The sequence below is a fragment of the Euprymna scolopes genome, chromosome 2, assembly GCF_053919585.1.
Source record: "Euprymna scolopes isolate OS-2025 chromosome 2, ASM5391958v1, whole genome shotgun sequence".
Classification (NCBI taxonomy): domain Eukaryota; kingdom Metazoa; phylum Mollusca; class Cephalopoda; order Sepiida; family Sepiolidae; genus Euprymna; species Euprymna scolopes.
Window position 1 is genome coordinate 3,002,501 of NC_136483.1, and position 26,245 is coordinate 3,028,745.

The following is a 26,245-nucleotide window of genomic DNA, read 5'->3' on the forward strand; positions in this document are numbered from 1 at the left end:
ATAAATATAAAATAAAATAAATATAAAATAATATAGATAAATAAAATATAAAATAATATGTATATAATATTTAAAAACAAAATAAATATAATATGAATATAATAATATAATTTCGATTTGAAATAACTATTATTTGTTAAGCTTTATACCATATTGTTTTTGTGGCAATAAAACGAATGTTTTTGAATGTTCAGAGGGTTGAATTGAAGTGGTTGTGTATGTGGGTCACGTTTTTGTATGTCTGAGTGCGTTTGTTGTCAATTACGGAAGAAGTGCTCTCGCGCCCATTCGGGCTTTTGTAATGTAAAACGGAAATTAATTAAAATAAGTTTTCGTATATATTTTTTTACACTTATCAAGGCCCGGAAGCCACTCAGGGATAAGGGTTATTGCAAGTACAGTACGTTAGTGTGGATATTTAATGAAGTGTTTACTTAAGGGGGCGGTTCATTAGGAATTTGTTAACATTGGACTTGAAGACATCCAGGTTGTAGTCAGGTGGGAAGCAGGCAAACAGAACAGAGTTCCACAGGCGTGCAGTTTTAAGAAAGAAGCTTTGTTCATAGAAACCCCGTTTTTATTTAGGCACAGATATAGAGTGGGGAAAATTTTTCACAGTGGATTCAGCTAGACGGGTGTTTTTCGTGAAAGATTGGCGAGGGGGGGGACCAGAGATTGGAGTTCAGACGAGCACCTGCCATGAAAATAACGATAAAACAAGGATAGGCTCGCAACATCTCTTCTGTGGGAGAGAGGTTGCAGGGTAGAGAAAAGGGCATCCCCCACTAAGCCACGAAGTCTATTTTGTACTCTGTCAAGGCATGATAGGCTGTTTTTAGCAGCTCCTGTCCAGATATGGCAACAGTATTCCATCCCTGGACGTACTTGGCTTTTATATAGATAGAGAATTGCATCAGTAGTGAGATATCTTCTGGAGCGGTAGAAGGATCCCACCATCTTTCCAGCGACCTTGGCAACAGACTTGATGTACGTGTTCCATTTCAGATCAGGAGCAAAGGACAAACCCAGAAGCTTGTCAAAACATGGGACTTCCCCTAGACGAGAGCCATCCATTTCAATTGATGCCAGATGGAGATCAGAGCGTTGATGATGTAAAGATAGGATTTTGGTTTTACACACATACCTAATCGAGAGAACATGAATGCCTACTGAAGAGAACTTAAATACCTACTAGACACTATCCTCCAGTATCAAAGGTCTCTTTGTACAGGGGTTTGTCCGGACAAACTGGCTGAGAGTATTTTCCCCTACAAGTCAATCTGATACATATTATTCGCGGTCCAGATCAGGTCTTCTTAGTATGCCTAATCCACACTGGCTTATACCAAAAATGGTACATTTTCTCCAAGTGATGTTACTTATATAAGATTGACTAGAAAGTTCTTGCTGGATTTTTAATCTTGATTTCAAATGATATATTTTCACATAAGTTTTCATTATAGTACATCTACTTTATATATAATTTTAAAGAGCATTTTTCGTAAGGTATTATAACAGAAACTTATTTGAAAATACATCGTTTGAAATCAAAATTAAACATTCCGCAAAACCTTTTATCTACAGGCTAATATATATGAAAAATTTGCTATCCTATACTTTAAAGAACCCCAACATTTATTAAACTCTAGGAGAGAAATAGCGAACAACTGTGTTCACAGGTTAAACTCCACTCTAGGATAGTGATACAAAATAATTTTAAAATTAACAATAACAATAGAAAATAAACAAATAAAATAAACATACATATACATAAATTTCATATATAAACAAACATAAAATAATAAACACAGTTAACCTAGTTTTAAAAATGTCCGAACACTAGATATCTACGCTCCCCGCTAAAATAGCACACACACAAAGGAACGGGTGAACCGGAGGTCAACTGAGCCTTTGTCTTGTAAGTGCCTGCTCATTGGCTGATTAGGAAGGGTGCGGTGAAAACTAGAAAGCTGATTCGCTAATTAAAAACTCAATAGAAGGTGCGTATATAAAAATGCGAGACAACCACAAAATCCTCGAATAAGCCTGATGAATCCTAGCGTGGATGAAATGCGGAATATTCTGTGTAGCTTAATTGCCATATATATTTTATAACTTACTATCTTGCTCTACCTACATATTGAGCACTATTAAAGTAAATACTTAAAATTTACGCATAAATTTATACTTTCCTATATTAATTTATGTTAATAAATAAAGTAACCATATATATATATATATATATATATATATATATATATATATATATATATATATATATATATATATAAGCTACTAAGTCTCACCCTTTTACAGTAGAGATCCCTAGGTGCAAGAAAGCCTTTTACTCCAATAGTTTCTTCCCCAGAACTGCGGGTCTTTGGAACTCCCTTCCGGGATTCTGCTTTCCCAACTGCACTGATATGCAGAAGTTCAAGTGTAATGTTAACAAACATCTTTCTACTCATCTCCCTTCATAATGACCCCGCTAATTAAGTCCCTAATAGTAGCCCCCTGCTTCAAAGTGGCACTGTGCCTTGTTTGGGGTGAAAATTGAATAAAATATATATACATATATATATATATATTACTTTCGTTTGTTATAATCAAATGTCTCACCAAAGAAGAAATAAAATATATAAAATATCAAATGATATATATATGAATAAATAAAATGATGTATTTAGGTATGTCTGCTTATATTTTTGTTCTTACTAGTTTATTTATTATTCTATCTATAATGATGATTATTGTTTTTGTTGTTATTTATATTAAATTTATATATATATATATATATATATGTGTGTGTGTGTGTGTGTGTGTGTGTGTGTGTGTGTGTGTGTGTGCTATCAGTTCAACCGGGCTTTGCTGGGGTTCATAACTTGCCCTACGTACGAATACAATTTATGTAAGATTTCAAATGTTTAGACCCAAAGAAATTTTCTAGAGACCGGAGAGGTCAATGTTTTATAACTTGGACCTCAATTTCAACCCCTTAACATTTATTATTTTGGTCTCAAGTAACCTACATCTAAAATTTCAAGTGTTTAGACCAAAAATTGGCGGAGGAATTTGGTAAAATCTGCAAAGGTCAACTTTTTAAACTTTGATGTTTTGGCAGCCTATTTTTCGCCCCAAAACTTATTAAAATGCTTGCCACATGTCTGAATACCCGTTATGTATAAATTTCAAATGTTTAGACTAAACATTGGCTAAGCAGACACTGCAAAGGTCAAATCTTTTGAATTTTGACACATCGATCCAATCCGATTAATAAGTTTGAATACATGTAAAATTTCAAATGTTTAGACCAGAAATTGGCTGAGTAATTTGGTAGAGACCGTAGAGGTATTTTTTTTTTTTTTTACTTTGAGTCCAATTTTGACCCCTTAACATTTATTGTTTTGATTAAAAAAAAAATGTTTGACCCATGTCCAAGTTACATACATCTAAAAAATCTTTTGGGACAAAAATTAGCGCAGGAATTTGGTAGAATCTGCAAAGGTCAATTCTTTCAACTTTGACCTTTTGGCAGCGGGTTAAAATGGCTAAAATTGACACTTTTGTGCTTATTTTTAAGAAAAATTATGCCTCGGATTTTAATTTAACTTTCTGAAATGTTGTAACTAACTGATTTCTCTATAATTTTGTTTGCTTATACTTTGCGATAACTCTTAGGTGTCCCAGGGGCTCTTTTAGGTCTGATAAAAACACTTCATTTTTGGGACTATTTTACCATATTTGTTCAAGATTTTCCGTGTATGTCTATTTAGCAGTTTTGCATGGTGCTGAACTCAAATTTAAATATGTTGAGGCCTTGGGGACTTTTGAGGCTAAATGGGAGGGGGGAACAAATGCTGATGTCATAATAAAGTTTTATGTAACTTTCATTATTCATCTTTTACTTAATACATTTAATTTCTCCTCTTAACAGTATTCAACTTTTATTATCTTGGTAAGTTTTTGTAAACAACGTACTCTTTGATAACCTAATTGTATTATATATATATCAATGAATTAAAAAATTTATAAAGTGAAATGTTTGAGTTTCAGATCAAAGATTTTTATTATTCTATGTAATATATATATATATATATATATATTTTTATATATTTATATATTTATTTATATATATATATACATATATATTTATATATATATATATATATATATATATATATATATATATATATATATATATAAACTCAATTTGTCTTTCAGTGTCTGTGTGCAGCATACATTTGCCTACCAAATTATTCTATCAAATTTCAGTCTGCAGACTCGAGCTCGTATTGGTATTGAGATTTGGGAATATCCTTTAAATCGGGTTTCGACCAGAAATTTGGCACTCAAATGGTCAAAGTTCAACGATTTGACGTTTGGAACATCTACCAAACTCCTCTGCCAATTTTGGGTCTAAAGATTTGAAATTTTAGATGTAGGTTACATGGACATAGATCAAACTTTTCAATTTGATTTGAGCCCAAAACAATAAATGTTAAGGGGTCAAAAGTGGGGTCTAAGTTTTAAAAAATTTACATCTGCGGTCTCTACCAAATTACTCAGCCAATTTTTTGTCTAAACATTTGAAAATTTACATAAAGTGTATTCAGACATGGGGCAAGTTTTTTAATCGTTGTTTGGCCGAAAATATGGCTGCCAAGAGGTCAAAGTTTGCCGTCTCTAACAAACTATTCGGCCAATTTTGGGTCTAAACATTTGAAATTTTACATAAAGGTTATTCGGATATGCAGCAAGTTTTTAATAAGTTTTGTGGCGAAAATTTCGCTTCCAAGAGGTAAAAGTTGAAAGAGTTGACCTTTGAAGACTCTACCAAACTCCTCAGCCAAATTTGGGGCTAAACATTTGAAATTTATATGTAGGTTACCTGGACATGAGTCAAATTATTAATATATATATACATATGCACATAAAGTTATGAACAGTACATAGAGTCGGAGCAAAGCCGGGCTGAACTGAACACACACACACACACACACACACACACACACACACACACACACACACACACACACATATATATATATATATATATACATATACTATGAAAGCAAAATCAAGACTTCAAAAAGGGTGTTGATGGCAACAAAAAGTGTATTTCATTTTACGTTGTTTTGATGTTCATTCGAACAATTTCAAACATTATATCGTTTGAAGAAATTTCCAAAACCAGCATTTCTTCAGACTTTATGAATAAACACACTTTTGAGAATAAAGCATTTTTGAAGAGAAAGAAAAAAAGAAAAATTCCCTTAACGGGAAAAGCATGTGAGAAACATTTACCTTTGCTGTAGTTACAGAAAAGCCCATTTAAATATTAATATATCGCCTAATTTTCGTATCCTTATTTAAAAACAGAGTCATGAGAAGTTTTCACAGAAAACCCTAAGCTATTTAAAAAAAAATTATATATCCCATTCGTTGAGTTCCTAAATTAGATCTCGCTGTTTCTTTATTTCCCAATAATTAATTTTTTATAAAAAGAGTTTTAAAATTTTTATTTCTATATTTATAGTATGGCCGTAACAACCTTGCAATAGCGTTACGGCTAATTTTAGTTTCGTATTAATGGCAAATAATGTTTACAGATTATCGTTATTATAGTACTTAGATTTAAGCCCATTTTAGGTTTAAAGTTTAATTGAATATGAGAATAAATAAAAAGGCTGTATTATATTTATAAATCCTTGTACAACATTTCTAATCTATTTATTATAATTTAATGATTTAAAATTTATTGTCATTCTACTTGCAAAGGAAAATGTTTCTCACATGCTTTTCCCGTTAAGGGAATTTTTCATTTTTTTTCTTTTTTGTTCTTTTTCTTCAAAAATACTCTTACTTCACAGTATATTAATGCTCAATCATGAAATATGATAATTTTGTAGCTTACTCCTTAAGTCAATTCTTTTTGGCTTAAAACTTATTGGTATATAAAAATTTACTGAATTACACGAACTCAGTATATTACATATAAGTGTATATATATATATATATATATATATATATATATATATATATATATATATATATATATATATATATATATATATATACTCGGGTTTTTTTTATTCAAAAGTAATGGACTAGTGAATTCAACGAGGTTGTTAGATAGTGCTCAATAAAAAGAGCTGATAATACTTGTTTATTGTTATATAAACATGTTTACATCCTGCTGCTACAAACAGCCACTTGTTTCAATCAAACAACAGATATCACCAGGCAGTGACTTGACTATTCAAATGTTCAATGAATAATTCATTGAACATTTGAATGGTCAAATCGCTGCCTGATGATATCTGTTGTTTGATTGAAACAAATGGCTGTTTGTAGCAGCAGGATGTAAACATGTTTATATAGCAATAAACAAGTATTATATATATATATATATATATATATATGTGTGTGTGTGTGTGTGTGTGTATATATATATATGTGTGTGTGTATGTATGTGGTTTCATCCAGTCTTGACAGACTATGGATACCTACTGTAAGGGTGCCTGTGCGTGAAATTAGTGTGGCAAGAGTTGCGCAATCTGCAACCACGCCTCTCCTGATATATATATATATATATATATATATATATATATATATATATATATATATATGTTTATAAACATGCGGTTTGAGCACTGTAAAAGTGGTGACCGATGTCTATTTAAATAGACATTCCGACGAGTTATTTGCGGACGTCGCTTTTGTGGTTGAGTGGGAGAACTACCGACTGTCAACACGACGGTTCTAGGTTCAATCCTTGGCTTAGGAGAGATGCTAGTCTAGCGGCACTGATGAGTTGTGATACAACGAAACAGGACTATATGTCGATGACTACAAATATATATATATATATATTTATATATATAGTTATTACTATAATTATTATAGGTTAATCATTTACTTGACACATTACTCAATTTTTATATAATAATCGTAATGGATTTAAAATATTTCATAAATAAAATGATTTTATATTATACTAGCATTTCAGCCCGGCGTTGCCCGGGTGTTTGGATTTGTATGTTGAGCAAAAAAAACAAAAACAAATGGTAGTAGGAAGACAGGCTCGAACCGCAAAGGAGGAAAAGGACGGGGAAAAACTGACGTTTTACTGTTACAACCACCACCAAACCGGAAGTGACGTACGCTTTAATTAAGGCTAGATAACCGAAAGGAGAGGATGACTTTCAAAAATATCGGCGAAAAAAGCGACCCCCCTGTAGAAAAGTGCCTAGTTGAAAGTGAAGAAGTTAATGTTTTTAGCCAATTTTTCGATATTTGTCGTCTGAAAGGTCGAACTTCAAAACGATACTGATCTTGTGAAAATCCGTCGCCTCTGTCGAAAGTTTTAGGCAGACATGCAAACATACATACATACATTTATATATTGGAACTAAACATTTTCGACCCAAACCGATTAAAAAGCTTTCCCTATCTCTGAATACCCTTTATGTAAAATTTCAAATATTTAGACGAGAAATTTCGAAGAAATTTTGAAACATCCAGCTCAATTAATGCTTTTCGGGTGATCCAGAACCTTATATATGTGTAATGTAATATTTGTCCAATTTCTAAATTGAAGTTTTCTCAGTTTGTCATTTATTACTTTTCAGAATGTAATATTACAATATTGTTTCGTTTGCGATTAACAAGTCTGCAAAATTATATCTTTGCTGCAGTTTTAGTCATATACTCATCAGTACACATGAAAAAAAAAACACCATTCAGGACAAGTTACACACTTTGCCATTTCTTTCGTTTATATACATACATATTTATTTACCTCCTCCTATAAATGGTTGAGCACAAGTTCAGGTGTGGGTTAGATGGAAGAGTTTTCGGGAAACGAACTGGATTTGAACCTGGTATACACAGGTTTGAAGTCCATGCCGTAAAATCGTTAAATGGAAAGCTTATGGCCACAACTGGTAGTTTACCTTTTTTTAATAATAGAAATTATTTGACAAAAGTTAAAGCTGATTTCATCAAAGATGATTTGTTTTTTACTTACTGCTTCGTTTGTTGCATGTGGCTAATAAAAAAGCTGTTAATCAAAAGATTTAACTACTACTTACCAATGCAGCTCGGACCCCAGAATCCGGCACAACAGGTCATTATTGTGATGTTCTTCATACAAATCCCTTGGCACATGTTAATACCGGAGCCTTGACACCATTCTTCCGGGGATTCGAGAATAAATTCCGATTTCGACCCACAAAAATCTTTTGTGTCACATGATATGCAGTGACTTTCACTTTTGAACAATTTCATCGTCGGACAGAATCGCTCCTCATAGCTTTTTTCGGCCCAAATCAGTTGAATGGAAATAAGTCCAATCGAAATTAAAATCACAAATGATAAATATAATTCCATTTTTTTTTATTTTCCTTTTTAATTTGTTGATTCCAAAAAAGTTCTTGCCTTTTTGAAACGCGCACTGGTTCAGTTTACTCGGTTATTAAAATTATTTTTGATAAAATATTTTGTATTCATGGATAAATTTATTTTCTTTTTATTTATTATTTTCTCATTTTCATTTATTAGTTTTTATTTCTTATAGTTTTTGTTTTTATTATCCCCTTTTATATTAAATTATTTTAAACGTAAATATATTTATAATCTATAGTATTTCAAAATTAACGAATAAATATATTTATAATCTATATTTTTTCAAAATTAATGAATAAATATATTTTTGATGTTCCTTAAATATAGTTTTACATTAAATCTCTTGTATTTTTACTTTTTTTCCTCCGATATTTTATTAAATATATTTTCTTTTATTGTCGTCCCAGTTAAGTCCTTTTTAAACGTAACTTATTTAAACAAATGTTTTTTTTTTAATTATTTATGTTTATCAATTTTGTGAGACAACTTCACACGTGTCTCGTCATTGTATCTCAATAATTGAACACTGAATTGTTATTTTCATATGAGAGTTGAACATATCACGATGCATGAATGTTTCCGAAAAGTTTTCCTTAATATGCGCTGCATTGATGATTTTTAAATATGATATTTGATGATTCGTGTTTGCGAAGAAACAAAATTCTCTTCTGTGGATATTTTAAAAACAAAATATATGATGATTTGTAAAATATAAAAATACTTAAAAAAAAAAAAAAATCTTCGTTTATAGAATTCAAAAACCAAAATTCAAAAGGAAAAAATTCCAAGTTTTTGGTAACTTATAGCGTTTCAATTATCACTGCGTGCTTTCTTCAGGAATCTTTATTTGATGACTTTGTCTTGTAGATTTTGATCACGATGTACAACTCAATTTGTTTGGTTTGTATATTTTATTACACGTTTTTATTTTCAATCACATGTTGATCGATTTACGCCAACTTCCAATTTTTGTTATTTTTTATTACTTGTCGATATCTTTGTTGTTTTTTCTTGTTTACTTTGAAGATCCAGTAGAATAATTACTATTTAAACACCTTTTCATTTGTTTTGTTTTTGCCTAAAATGGTTAATATTTCATTCCAACGTTTAAACTGTCATCGATTGCATTCGTCCGCTCGAAGAAATTATTTATAATTTCCGGCAGTGAAATAGATTTGGATATTTTATTTTATAAAAAAAATTGCTGTATTTCTTCATCGGTATATATTTTTAGTGTAAATATTTTCCCTGTATTTTGAATCCAACGAAAACGTTGAAATCACTTTTCGCGTTTCTTTTCGTTAAGTGTTTGTTTTGCTGTCTCAAAATAGTTTAATTATTCTCTTTCCTTGAAAAACCCGTTTTTTTTCTTAAACAAAGAAATCACATTTTTTTCTCTTGTATTTCGTAGTAAAATGTAAAAATATGAATTGTTAAATAATCCGATTGTTTCCGTGAGCATTTATAAACTCCGTTGTTCATATGTCACGTGTTTTGATGATTACAAAATTGAAGAATTCGAATTTCTTGGTTGACGAAAGAGAATCTCCACTGATGTAAATATCGTCCTGAAACGAGAGACAAATAAAACATTTAATTTTTCTTATTTGATGCAAACAAAAACCGCATGTGATTTGCAGAGAAAAATCTCATTTTTAAACCACGAGAAGAATTTGAGTCGTTACATAAGGGAAATGGACGAAAAACTCCGAGGTCGTGTGAGAGAGAAAGGGGCAGGTGAATAATATTAAGCGAATGCGGGGGGGGGGTCAAGGGATTGGGATTAAGAAGGTGTTGAGCTCTGGGCGAAGGAGAGGGGCTATCGAAGAATTTCATGGTGTGGACCAGACGACGCAAAGGAATTGTACAAATACAAGAAATGCATATTTTTACTTACAGAAACAAAGGAATGGAGACAAATATAGAAATTGGTATTAATTCTTTCCTAACTCTATTTCCCTTTCCTTCACACATACACGCACAAACATGCGCGCGCACACGCACACACACACACACACACACACACACACACACACACACACACATATATATATATATATATACTAGCAGAGAGTCCCAACGTTGTCCGGGATTGAAGGAGGATCAACAAATGTTCCACTTCCAATACTTTTATTGTCTTCAAAATCACATAAATCGACCATTTTTCGATCAAATCGATTGATTGCATGCTCTAGTTAGGGACTCTCCTTCTCCCTGCTATGTACTGGATGAAAGCTTTACATACCTTCCCGCAGTGAGTTCGTCCACAATACATTGTAGTCTACATTGCACTGTAGAGAATCTACTGTAGATTTTATAAATTTGTCTTTAAATAATGGATTAATTTAAAGTTTTAAATGCAAATGTACAGTGTCATGGGTCAGTTGTGCTCTAAACAGAAACATTCATTTCGAACACGCCTCTGTCTTATAATACAGTTGATATAATAGGCTGGGCCTTTCTGCTTGTGCGATGATGAAATTTTTCGAATGCACTTGTGATGTTAAGCGTTAACTTTGGTCAAAATAGGACTTCGTTCTTTAATCGATTTTTTTTGATTATTGATTTTCAATACTTATCAGATGCATTCCGATACAAAATCTACGTAAGAACACTCACAAACACATCAAGTACCTTCGTGTGAAATTAAAAAAAAAATCGGCCAAGCCGTTTCCGAGTGCATAGGGAACAAATTCGTATACATCCGCACAGTGAAAGCTTATTTTATATAATAGTATGTATATAATTATGTTATATAATAGTATATATATATATATATATATATATATATATATATATATATATATATATATATAATTATGTTATCAAAGAATATATCTTTAACAAAGCAAAACTTATCAAGAAAATGTAAACACTATGAAGAGGAGCAAACAGCAATGTTAAATAAAATATGATCAATAAAAGTTATATACAACTAGATTATATCATCAAAACAATTAGGGGAAGATTAAGAAAAAATAGGAAAGAATCCTCTTTAGGCCATGGCATTTCGAAGCTAAATGATTCTCATCAGAAGAGGAGTCCGGCACCTTACAGATGCTAAACTTCTGACTGACAAACAATATGGATTTAGACAAGCCCGTTCCACAGCTGACATCCTCACTGTAATCTCTGAACGTATATACCATTCACTGGACAAAGCGGGGGAGGACAGAGCGGTAGCTCATGATATATCTAAGGCTTTTGACAGGGTATGGCACAAGGGTCTCCTCAGGGAAATTAAATCATAGAGTATCACTGGTAGAATACTGAGCATAATTAAATCCTTCTTAGATAAGAGAAAAATCCAGGTTATCCTCGACGGTCGAACATCTAAACAGTGTGATATAAATGCGGGAGTGCCTCAGGGGTCTATTCTTGAACCTCTATTGTTCCTGATATTTATTAATGACCTCCCCGACAAAACTACCTCTGAGATGGGTATATATGCTGATGACACTACACTCTATAACAGGCATGACAGGAAAACAAATGAACACATATCTAAAGAAATGGCAAAAACACTAGAGGATGGCCTCCAATCTGTAGTGGAATGAGGACATAAATGGATAGTCACATTCAATGCTGCCAAGACCAAACTGGTTTCCTTCAATAACTACAAGAAACCTTCTCTGCCACCAATAGCAATGGCCAGTGACTCCCTGTCTGAGAGTACATCTTTCAAACTGTTTGGCCTAACGTTCACAGGAAACATGAGCTGGAACAATTATATTGAAAACATTGCCAGGGCCGCTGCAAAAAAGGTAGGCTCTCTCTACCGTGCTAGAAGACTACTGACACCTGAAAGTATCCTGTATCTCTATAAGGCCACCATTCTCCCATGTATGGAGTATTGTTGTCACATCTGGGCTGGTGTGTCTACTACTAGTATCTCGCTCCTAGACAAGGTTAAAAAAAGAGTCGCCAATCTGATAGGCCCTGAACTGGCATCTAAGCTTCAGCCTCTGTCCCATTGACGAAACGTTGCATCCCTCTGCTTGTTCTACAAGTATTTTAATGGTGAATGCTCTGACGAACTGCAGACACTTGTGCCCCCACGACGCAGACACCCTCGACAAACCCGACAGACAGCTAAATCCCACCCCTACACAGTAGAGATCCCTAGATGTAAAAGATCTTTCTACTCCAATAGTTTCTTCCCCAGAACCGCTAGACTCTGGAATTCCATTCCAAATCCTGCTTCCCTAACTGTACTGACATGCAGAAGTTCAAGTGCAACGTGAACCGAAATCTTGCTGCCCAAATCCCTACATAGTGCCCCAGTAGTTGCTGACCCTGATAGTAGCCCCCTACACCTGAGTGGCAATCTGCCTTGTTTGGGGTGAAAATGTAATAAAAAAAAAAATTTTTTTTAAATTATACAAAATGCAAATATAAAAAAACTGGCTTAATGATATTTAGATATGAAATGAGAATTACGGAATACGATGATATGAGAATTACGGAATACGATGATATGAGAATTACGGAATACGATGATATGAGAATTACGGAATACGATATGAGAATTACAGAATACGATGATATGAGAATTACGGAATACGATGATATGAGAATTACGGAATACGATGATATGAGAATTACGGAATACGATATGAGAATTACGGAATACGATGATATGAGAATTACGGAATACGATGATATGAGAATTACGGAATACGATGATATGAGAATTACGGAATACGATATGAGAATTACAGAATACGATGATATGAAAATTACGGAATACGATGATATGAGAATTACGGAATACGATGATATGGTAAATAGTACTTCTACTACCCCACCCTTATATTGTTGTACGCACTTTTAATTACTATTTACCATTGGAAACGACGAAGCTTAAGAGAAGAAGAAAAGAAAAAGAAAAGAAAGAAGAAAAACAAGAAAGGGGGTTAGTGTGGTTATAGCGTTATAAGATGTGGAAAGGGATGTTTTGAACGAAATATATAGAGGAAAGTAGTTAAAAAACAGATGGGGTTGCCCGATCGTACAATACGCTTAAACATGATAATTTAATCTATGCTGATTGCGTATGCATTATTAGAGAATTAATCCTCTATTGATTATTATGTATTACGAGGAATAATTTGCTCGGTGGACAAATTCGAAAAAAAAAAAAATAATAATAAATAAGAAAATAATAATAAAAATTAAGAAAATAATAATAATAAATAAAATAATAATGGTGAATAAATAATAATAATAATAATAATAAATAATAATAATAATAATAATAATAATAAATAAGAAAATAATAATACAAATGTCGTTCAAAAATTATGTTTGTGTTTGTTTACCATATTACATCAGCAGATGTTTGGGTTTGTCGATCTGAAACATAGTCTTTATTTTCTTATAGAAAAAAAAAAAGAAAGAAAACCTGATCTTAAAAATAGTTTTTCTTCTCTTATAGATAAAAAAGAAGAATTTTTACAAGGAATATTTTACGTTTCACCGGCCAAGAGAAATAAAAAAAAAATATTTTACGTTTCACCGGCCAAGAGAAATAATAAAATAATATTTTACGTTGCATCGGCCAAGGGAAATAGTTTTATTATTTCCCTTGGCCGGTGTGATGTAAAATATTCACCTGTACAAAATCATCATTTTTATCTATAAGAGCAGAAAGACTATTTTTAAAATCGGATTTTTCCGATTTTCGATACTTATCGGATGAATTTCTGTAAAAAAACATATCTAAGAACACTGCCAGACATATAAATTACCTTTGTGTGAAATTTGCAAAAGATAGGCTCAGCCGTTTTCGAGCCTACACACTTGATATGTTCAAAGAGTTTGATTACTGGAGTGACAGATGTTAAAGTCGTGATCTGATGAAGTTCTGTAATTGAGATATTGTAACATTACATGACGTTACTATTTATTATAACGTTATATGACGTTACATTTTATTGTAATGTTACATGACGTTACATTTTTACTTTAGTAATTTATAAAAATAAAACTGGAAAGAAATAAAGAAAAATCCGGGTCGGCATTTTTTTTCCTTTTTAAACGTCTTTTATTACCATTTTTTCTTTCTCCCGTCTCGATGTGCGCTTAAAAATCTCTCGTTGCCACATGTCCATTTCATTTGGCCGCACTTTTCACGCTCGTCGACTTTCTATTCCCGCCGACCACGTGTTGTCGATTTTTCTTTTTTCTTTTGTTTTTTTTTTTCAAACGAAAGCCCGAGCACACGAATCCATTATTAGTGAACGATATTTCGTGCATAATATATAAAAAATTTTGTATTGACGACGACGATAATTATAACAATAATAATAATAATAATAATAAGAAGAAGAAGAAGAAGAAGAAGAAGGAGAAGAAGAAGGAGAAGAAGAAGATTTTTTTTAATGTATTTAATGGCGAGGTTATTGTGAAAAACATCAACTAATCTCGTACAAATTGAGAATTCCGGTCTGTCTGAAGTTGAAAATATATATAAAATCAATGATACAAAGATAACTATGGGCAACAATTTTTTACTTTTTGAATGTTTAGATTTCTACAACAATCAGCAAAGCAAAACTCTGCTAGGCATTCTTTAAAGAGTTTGGAGAGGACAGAGTCTAGCTCATTCGAGCATTTCTTAAGTCGTATGTCAGGGATGAAATCGAAACTATACAAGAAATTGTTTATGTACAATTGTATTATTTTTATGCTCAGTTTATTTTAGTGCACTATTTGAAACAACTCTACTATTTTCTCGATTCTTAATTCTTAAAGATTTTACTATTTTATTGCCATCATGTCATCCTCCCAAGCATGATATTCTCCTTTGGTGGAAGCTAGTGCAGTACATGTTATTTCCTCATCGTATCACAACCCCAGGCATACTCCGTTTTGGGGGAACTACTCGAGTCTCTGTTCTGCGGTTATGATATCCTCGTGATTATCGTCTACTTTTTCCTGGAGGAGGTAAGAGTAGTCATATATTACCCAAAATAAACAATTTATAAATAAACTCGATAGACATACTTAAAATTACCTGAAAATTTTTTCATTTTAATTTTTATTTTTTACAAACATGACCGAACGATATCGTAATGTTTCGGACTGAATTATCTTCGCTATCAGCAAATCAGAAAAAAAAAAACTTCGGGTTGTAGTTATAAAGCATTCAGTGGTTTCCAAAATGGCGACGACGGTCCCTCAAGGGACAGCAAAGTCGTATCAATGGACCGCGAGAGATGACCGTTGTTTGACAGTTTTAAAACCACATAGATATGCAGACTGGGTGTACAGCACGATATGGGAATAGAAATTTAAAAATTTGAAACATTCAAATATTAAATCGAAGCAAAGGAAACCAATCTTTCACATTAAGTATGAGTTAATCATATTGCTGTTGCTTTTTATACAATAGTTACTTTGGTTTCAGTCGGCATTAGTTCTTTAATGAAATATTCTTCGACTCCTTGTATTAATCCATATTATTATTGATATTTATTTTCAGTGAAAGATATCTGTTACAACGCATCAATGCATATCCCCTCCGTCTGTTTTGGAAAAATATATTATAGAAGACCGCCGTGTAAAATAATTTGAAAATTTTGGAAACACTGCTTAATAGAATTAAGCCCATTCATGTCGTTGGATATTTCCATAAAAAGATTTCTGTACCACATAAACACACGAACTTACGATACTGTTAACCATTCCGCGATACGTTCCACATTGGTGTTTATTCTGCATTCTGTACAGCAAAAGTTTAGGATTTATCGATCTACACGTAGAGACCTGGATCTAAATAGTAGCTCTCATCTGATTATTACTTTAAATCGAATATTTTTGGATAGTGCTCAATCAATTGGATCAACGACCTGTGTGCATACTATGCATGATAATCAGGAATATTGTTTCGTAAAACTAATTTTTCTATCAAAGACGGGGTTCTTCAGCAAAAGATCCCAAGATTTTTAATCCTGTTTTTTTTTTCAGCAGTGCAATCAAAACATGTATCTTTTGATAGAAATTTATTCTAAAAATTACCTACGTTTGTCCCTTATATAGTGCTCAATTATTTACTCCATTTTTCGATTGTCCATACAGGGTGCTTTTAATAAGCTTCAATACTTTTTTTACAAACGTCTAAAATTGTCGTAGGCTCTTGACAATTCTGTATGTTATTGTTATACATCTTATGAGATTACTAACCATTTTTTATGATTTCAAGTTCAAATAAACAGCTACAGCAGAAATTGGAACACACCTACTAAGTATGATTGTCACAGCTGGTGAATTTCAAAAATGCAACCTGGAAATAAACCCACTGAAGTCGAATGACATGCAATAAAATTCTGTTTGAATCTTGGAAAAATGACGCAAAAACATATGGAATCCTTCAGACTGCTTTTGGACCACTTTGCATAAATCGAGCATCAGTTTTTAATTGCATAAGAGATTTAAGGAAGGCAGGGAGTCTTTGAAAGATGATGAGAGGTGTGGGAGGAGTTAGGAAGTCAGAACACCATAGCCGATTGGCCAAATAAAGAATTTTATGGATAAAGACTGTTATGTGTCTATAGAAACAATAAGTGCACGGTTTGATGTCAGTGTGGGAACTGTACACAGAATTATAAGCGAGTAACTGAAGATGTCAAAGATTTATACAGATGCACCGTCCAAATTCCATTCTTGTCACAGACTATTTGACCAAGATGAGCATCAAGACAGTTCTTCACCCTCTCTACGGTCAAGATCTCGCTCCCTGTGACATTTTGTTATTCCCTAAGCTCAAGTAAAACCCTAGAGGCTATCATTACGAGACAATTGAGGAGGTGAAAGATGCTGTTACGATGGCCATTGACACGCTCACACAAGAGGATTCCATATGGCCTTCCAGAAAGTGTTGAAACGGTACAACAAATGCATTGCAGCCGGAGGAGATTACTTCGAAGAGGACTAGTGTTTGATGTGTGCATTATCAATAAGAGTTCTAATACGAAAAAAGCCTGGAAACTTATTGAAGGCACCTCGCATGTAATGGTACGAATGTTAAAGAATTAGAAGTCCTCATTTGCGTCTTTCTTCCTGTTGGATTTGTTCTCGTCTCAGTTTCTCAAAACGAACCGGACGTTCCAAATGACCGGAAGTGAAAGAAATCTGAAAATAAGTTGCTTGACACTTGACCTCCAACAACCAAATCTTTACGTCTTTTATTCTTTCATTTATTTATTTTTTCTCTTTCATTTTTATTTCATTTAGGTTTTGTTGTGTGTAAATATCTTATTTTAATAACGAGCTTTTAACAAAACGACAATATTTAGGACACCCGAGGCAAGTCAAACGTAAGCGCCTCGTCAAAATGAAACGTACTTATCCAAGTACACTGGTTAATGTAGTTTGAGAATCTATGCGCTTATTATTTGGAGTAAAAAGTTTATAGTCAAGATTATCTGCTCGTTTTGACTTCCGGTTTCTGCTAGATAATTAGACATGGTTAAAGCGGGCAGGAAACCCATTCGTAATATGAGAAAAAAAGACGAATTCACGTTATCTGAGAGAAAGATAATTATCAAAAGGAACCATATCTTACTTGTCACCGTCGTTCCATCTATGGAATAGAACCGGTAGTCAAAAAGTATTTTTTAAATTTCTGTTTTTTTTTCTCGATTTACATTGAACTTTCACAATTATATGAATAGTAAAAAAAATATGACTCGTTTGGTCACCCATTGAACTTAGATTGTTTCAATCAGGAAAAAAATAGCATGGTTCAGTTGTGCTCCCAACAGAAACAATCATATCGAACATGCTTCTGTTTTATGAAATAATCTACAATTAATTTTATAGCCTTTTGCACTCGTGATGTTAAAATGTGTAAAAGTGTAAGCTTTGCACAAAATTGTACTTCTTTTATGTTTTTCGACTTTCGATACTTATCAGACGCATTTCGATAAAAACCCACGTAAAAACACTCCCTACACATCAAATACATTCGTGTGAAAAATGGACCAAGCCGCTTCCGAGTGCATAGTTAACGAACTCTCTCTCACACACACACACACGCACACACGCACACACACACACACACACACACACACACACACACACACACACACACACACACACACACACACACACACACACACACACATATATATATATATATACTTAATTTACTCACATAAATTTATATACGAAAGTATAGATTTATGCGTAAACTTTAAGTATTTACTTCAAAAGTGCGCAATACGTAGGTAGAGCTAGTTAGTAAGTTATAAAATGTATATGGCGATTAAGCTACACTGAATATTCCGCGTTTCATCCACTCTAGGATTCTTCAGGCTTATGCGCGAATTCTGTGGTTGTTTGTCGTTTTTATATGCGCATCTTCTATTGAGATTTCAGTTAGCCAATCAGCTTTCTAGTATCCACCGCGCCCTTCCTATCAGCCAATGAGCATGAAACTTATCGGACAAAGGCCTATTTGACCTCTGGTTGACCTGTTCCTTTGTGTGTGCTCTATTTAGCCTGGATATTTAGTTTCTTGATCTGTTTTAAATCTAGGTTAGTGTTTTTTTTTTATTAATGTTAGTTTATATATAAATATATATATATATGTGTGTACACACAAATATGCGCATATATATATATATATATATATATATACATATATATATATACATACATATATGTGTGATCGTTTATGTATATTCATGTTTATTTAATTTATTTATTTGTTTATTTTCTATTGTTTTTGTTAGTTTTAAAACTATTTTATCCTAGAGTAAATTTTATCTTGTGAACACAGTTGTTTGCTATTTCTCTTCTACAGTTTAATAGATGTTGGGGTTCTTTAAAGTACAGGATAGCAAATTTTTCATGAAGGTATAATCTACATGGGTCGTCTATATATATAAGCCTGATGAATCCTAGCGTGGATGAAAAAATTCCGTATTCGTTTTTTTTTTTTAACAAATCGTAAAATATCAATTATTTGGAAACTAAACTGTTCAATATATAAATATATATAAAATGCGTCGGTTTAAAATATCACACATTTGCACAAGTACAAAAAATATAACTATAATGACGTGTAATTAACTCTGGACTAAATGAAGAGGTTAGCTCCCAAATATTTGCTTTTTTATTAAAATAAAAAGTACAGACGTGTATTTAATGAAATAAAACGAACTTATTTTGAAATATAAATATAATGACGGGTAATTAACTTCAGTCTAAATTGAAGAGGTTAGCTCCCAAGTATTTACATTTTGAAAAGTATTGTGCCGAAAAAAATTACGAAAGATTATTGAACGAAATAAAACGAAATTATTTTTTGCGAACAATTTTACTTTCACAACTGAATTCTTTTATTAAATGGACTAAATTGAAGAGGTTATCAATTATTTGCGTTTTTTAAAGTTATGCCGAAACAAAAAATTACGAAAGTTTATTGAACGAAATAAAACGAAGTTATTTTTTTTGCCAACTATTTTATTGCTGCAACATATTTTTTTTAAATAAAATTCCGTAATTTTTCTCTTTTTTTTTTAACAAATCGTAATAAAAAAATGCAATTATTTGAAAGCCAAACTCTTTAATGTATAAATATATATGAACTGCGTCGGGTTAAGACATCGCTAATCTACACAAGCGCTCAAAATGTAATGGCGTGTAACATACATGTTTATATATTTACGCACATTTTACAATTTATTTTACAATTTGGCTTTTTTGTTTGTGGAAATTTGTCTATAGTTATTAATTTGGCCTTTTTGGGCCTTTTTTTCTGAAAGATTTAGACTCATATTCTAATGACTTGAGTATAACCCAATTAAGGTCAGCTATTGTGCACGTTTACTCTTATAAAGGCTATGAAAATCATTGTTCAGGTCCGCAGCATTTTTTTTGTTTTGTTTCTTTTTCTTGTGACACAATGTTGACACGTTAAGTGAAAGCACATAATCAAATATCTAATTTAAGAATGGGTTTATAGATACTAAGGTTGTTACTTCGGCAGACTACATTCATTTTGCCCACGTGCGCAGTGCCCGCTATTTATCACGCGGTCGGTATTGACTCCTACTAACAACCGTAGTTTAATTGTTATTTTGTTTATAGGTGGTGGGGGCATACTTCCACCGTGCTGCGCCTGTACACGGGTCCTGGTAGCATAATATACCACATATGTATAATGTAGAAAATATTTAGAAATATATATACTATAAATAAAAAATAATGAGTTGATAGCGTGTTTTTTATTTGTTTTTTTTTTTGCATGACGTGGTCTGTAGGTTCAAACTCCGCACGTAAATTTCTTCATTTTTTTTTTATTAACTGCAAAGAATTTTATGAGACTTAAAAATTTACGTGTTTTCTATGTTTTTTGATGAGAATAAAAATATAGGAGTGTGAAATATTCGTTGATCATCATTCAATCCCGGACAATGATGTGGGGTCTCCCTGCTAGTATATATATATATATATATATATATATATATATATATATATATATATATATATATATATATAATGCAGTTATCTAGGTACACATGTTTCGCCGTACTAATGCTTATCAGTATAGCTTGACTGTCCTATGGCTCATACCTCGAACCACAGGTACTACACACACACACACACACACACACACACACACACACACACACACACACACACACACACACACACACACACACACACACACATATATATATATATATATATAAATGCATTTTTCGACACTAGTCCTATTTAGCAACAACTTACAAATATGACAAAGATTAAAAATTCTTAAAATCATTGACATTAAAATTAGACACACTAAAATATATCATCTTAATTACAAAACTAGTTCTAACATTTTAAAGTGTCTCACGAACAAACCTATAGCTGTTAGTCAGCATCATTTTAAATCTTGAACGCACATTGCACGTAAGCACATTAACCTGCCGCACCATTAGAAGCAGCATTATCAATTCCTTATAAAGTTCAACAGTCTGTAAACACATACTGTAAACACATCAAAATTTAATGGTAGTCAAATCGAACATATGAGAGAAGAAAAGAAAAAAATTGAAACAAAGAACTAATGAAAAAAAATACACTAATTTATTTGAAAGCAAAAAAGTTTGTGTGACTGAATATAATTTGTATGAATGAAAACATATGCTCACACAGCACACATATGTAGACGTGAGTACCAATTTGTATGTACATATATTTTTTATTGAAGAGGATCTTCGTTCTTCTTTTTATGATCTTTCTTTTGAATTTTTCTTGTTTTCGTACAAGTATTTTTGTTGTGAGATCCAAAGTTCTTATAAAGTCCCCTAATTTACCGAACGTTTTCGGTCTCGACTGAGCATCGTCAGGGTTGTTCTTCCTGTGCATCCTACTTATTGATTGATTTGTTCTCTGTCGTTTTACTGTTTTTATTACTAATTTACTATGCGTAGTGTCGCCTAATTTGAATTTTTTTTCGTTTTTTTATCCTCTTCACCTTTATCGTGTTAGAATAGGTGAATAGAATTCAGCGTATTAGTGAAATGAAACTAATAATTTTATTTCAAAAATACAAAAGAGAATAAGTAATTAATAAACGCTCTTTTTTAAGGGGATATCTAATTTAGTACACCTTAATATAGTCACTCGCATATCCATGACTGAGTATATTAAGAAGTTCATTTTAATCATTTTTGAATAAAAAAGTATCAGGTATTCGGGCTGGGATCACAGTATATTGTATGTTCTGATGCTGCACTAGAGTTGGGTTTTTCTGGGTCAGTGGAAAAAGGCCGTTCTATAGCAAAGCAATTTATTTGTCTACCTCCAGAGTGATCCTTTTTGGGGAGTTCGTTTTCTCTCTAAAAATGGCTCTGTGTCACATTTTACTTTCGTGGAGAAACAAATAAATACCAACAGAAAAGTAGGATCTGGCCTTCGGGTAAAGATCACAGTGTAGTGTCTGTTTTGTTGCTGTACTTAAGTTAATTTTGCCTTGGTCAATGTAGGGGAGGTTCTTCGATACTTTGCCTACTGCCAGATTGCTCTTTTTTGGGGAGCTGGTTTCCTCCATATTAAACATGACCTTGTGTCACACATTGCTTTCGTTGGGAAGCAATTAAATATCATAGAAAAAGTAGCAATGTCAGAGCATGAGAAACCTCATTTTCATTGGTAAAAAGGGAAATTATTTTCAACTCGCATTTAAGTGAAAATGCTCTTTTATGTAAATAAATGAATTTATGTAAAAGTATCGCAAAGAAGACAAATAAATAACATCTACATAAAACGCGATGTATTTGGTAGTCGGACGATAGCCCAGGGTAGAGGTTTAAGCTTTTAACCATGGGGTCCCGATTTCGAATCTTGCTAGACGACGAAGCACGTGTCAGTGGATAATTATATAGTAAGCAATATATATATGCATACGAACATTTACGCATACCTTAATTAATATAAATAACGATATTTCTATCCCGTATAAGTTGTAGTATTTATTTTAAAATATCAGTTCGAGAAATTCATCCTCTGGGGAAATAAAAGATTCCGCGAATATTGAAACGATAAAAATGAAAGGGAAGTAAAATCATTCGCGTTAGAAACTATTAATTGCTTCGAGTGGAAACGGAATCGCATTACTAAACGAATAAAAGAAATAAGTTTCCGGGGTTTTCCTTTTTTTTCTGACAAAGAAAGAAAAACAAAGAAACTAAAAAAAAAAAAAGAAACAAAACAAGAAAAAACAAAGAGTGGAAAAACAAAAAAAAAGAATAAAGTAAGAAAAAAACAAACAAACAAAAAAAAACAGAAAAAGAAAGAAAATAATAAGGAAAGAGAAAACAAACAAAAAAAAAAACAAATAAAAAAAAAGAATTTCAATTCCAACATTACTCCAATGAATCGTAGTTGACAGAAAAAAGTCGCTCGCAAGAGAGAATTGACTAAAACAAAAAATAAATCGCTTTTCTTAACGAAAAATTATGACCGTTGGATCACCCACTGAGCTAGTGTTATATTGTTGGAACCAGTCAAAAAGTGTGCCTATGAAAAAAAAGGTCTCTTTCTGCTATTTATCCTTTTCTCCCTTACCGATTTCTTTCCCTCTCTCTCTCTCTTTTCTCTGATCCTTTCCTCTCTTTCCCTCTGCAGCTATAGTCTTACAACCTGTGGTGATATTTCCTTTCTCCTGGTGATATTTTCTTTTTGCTTGTATGAACTTTTCTATTTTTGTGATAATTTCCTTTTCTTGTTACTTTCAAGTGTTACAGATATACAGAGAGAGAGAGAGAGAGAGAGAGGGAGAGAGAGAGAGAGAGAGAGAGAGAAGGAAGCGAGATGAAATATTTGAATCTGTTATGTTTGCGAATTTTTAAGATGAGGATTGATAATTTAGATAAATCAGACTATTGTTCTCATCTTGAGTGTTATTGCACGACGTTTCAGTCAGAACTCTAACGCAACTATCGCTAGACGTCGCATCCTGATTATGTTACCTAGCACCTTCTTTGATCTTCTGATGAAAAGCAGTAGGCTTCGAAATACCATGATATAAAGAGTTCTCACTTACCCTACACCTATATATATATATATATATATATATATATATATATATATATATATATATAGTTTTATATCGTCATTTTCTTTCTTTCTATACACACACACACATACACACACACACACACATATATATATATATATATAAAACAAAATAAGAACATCATATGGTGTATTTCATTATATGTTGCAATTGTTTCTTAACCATTTGGACAACTTTAACATTATATTATGAAAAAATATTTTTGGAATGTTTTTAAATGATATAATGTTTAAATTTGTCCAAATGGTTACAAAACAATTGTAACACATAAGGAGATACACCATATGATTGATTTTCTTATTTTATATTTTTTTTGTCTTGATTTTTGCAAATATTTTATATGCATGATCGATTATGAAAACCGATAATCATGAAGCTTAATTAATTGAGCTAATTAATTTTTACTTTGATTTTATTGGTACATAAACATTACCGAATTTTAATATATAAAAAATATTGGTAAAATATATTAGTAAGATATATATATGTGTATATGTGTGTGTATGTGTGTGTATGTGTGTGTGTGCACGCGTGTGTGTGTTTTACCTTTTTAATCTGCTTGGTTACACATGTTTTAATCACCGAGTCATGTTAATCGAAACTCAATAATCGAGACAAGTGTAACCAAGCAGATTAAAAACGGTAATAAAAACATATTTTGCTCTAAAGCAGTATTGAGCACTTTCCTCAGTTTTTTTTAGCATTTTTCGTTTACTCATTTATATATATATATATATATATATATATATATATATATATATATATATATATATATATATATATGATTTGTGACAATAAGTCTCCCAAAGATTCCAGTCCTCTTCGCACTCATCCAGTGGAGGGCTGGTTTGTGCTTTTTCTCCACGGTTTTCTCATCCTCCTTAACCCTTCCACTATTTGGCGCGGTGCCAGTTGTGCTGACGCCATTTTTTAGAGGGAGAAAGAGAAAGGGAGGGGAAAAGGGAAAAGAAGGGGGAAAGGGAGGAGACAAGGTGAAATAAGCACTTTTCACTTTTGGCATACCAGTTGTCTTGATTGCATTATTTTTCATTTCTGTTGCAATTTATATGTGCCCGGTTATAATTTGTCCCTTATGTGAACTAGTTTCAGCACTCAAAGGTTTTCTTTAAGATTTCAGTTGTTTTCAGTATTACCGTTTGTTGCATAATTTAACTCTTCCCATCGATTCCGATTTCTCTTAGCCTCCCCCCCCCCAGTTTTTTGGGGGACTGTTCCCAGTACTCCCACAATTATTACTTTTATATTGATTTTCTTTAGGTTCCATATTCCTTTAAATTCTCTGGCAATTTCCGCATATTATTATTATTATTATTATTATTATTATTATTATTATTATTATTATTATTATTATTATCATCATCCTTATTATTATTGTTATTATTATTATTATTATTATTATTATTATTATTATTATTATCATTTTACTTTATATATATAAAGTTGACCTTGTTTGTCTGTCTGATTGTCGGAGGAACGGTCTTTGCAAAACTGATCTTTCAATTTTTAGTCTACAAACTTGAATCTTGATATATAGGAGATTTGGACCTGTGGAATAAATTTGGTTTTTAGCTGATAAAACTAGCTGGTAATGAGTCAAAATTTAAAAAAACATGGAACTTTGGAGCCGTAAATCGACATGAAATGCTTATATGCGCATGTGCAAATATACATTTATAGGTTTTCCAAAATTATTTTTCAGGTTTTATATGAACATATTGCAAATGGTACCGAATGACACTGGAAAGATAGCTGGCGGCACCCAAGTCAAATCTTCTTTTACTTTCAAAATCACTAATATATATTGGGTACAATATAATAATCAATAGCGTATTGGCTCTATAATAATAAATACAAAATCTGTATCAGTTTAAATATATGTAAGCGTATTTTACGACCGGGCAACGCTGGGCGACCTGCTAGTACTAGTAAAATAGTAACTGCATAAATCAGATATCGTGTCTAGGTGGATGATGAATTCATCGCCATTTTTAATTCAAGATGGTCGCTAATTAATTGGTGAAAGGTTTACTTCAATTTATTTATTGGTGAATTTGTAAGGTAATGATTATCCTTTCAGAAAAACACACACGTGTAAAAAAAAAGTAATGATTCGATTTTTATGAGCAAAAAGAAAAACATTAATTCACGTGGATATCAAATATTGTTGATCTCTTTGTTTAGTACTTGCGAGAGTCAAAATTAGTGGTCTGCCGAGGAATTGTTTTAACATGGTAAAGC

At 32.2% G+C, this 26,245-nt stretch overlaps 1 protein-coding gene across 1 annotated transcript in view; it reads right to left on the reverse strand.

Moving 5' to 3' along the window:
• Nucleotides 1–26,245, reverse strand: part of LOC145288258 (stabilin-2-like) — a 223,917-nt gene that overhangs the window by 194,229 nt on the left and 3,443 nt on the right. Inside the window, exon 2 of the mRNA XM_080136297.1 lies at nt 8,094–9,974. Within this exon, the coding sequence (XP_079992423.1) occupies nt 8,094–8,391 (298 nt within the window). The 5' untranslated portion in view covers nt 8,392–9,974. The remainder of the gene's footprint in view (nt 1–8,093; nt 9,975–26,245) is intronic.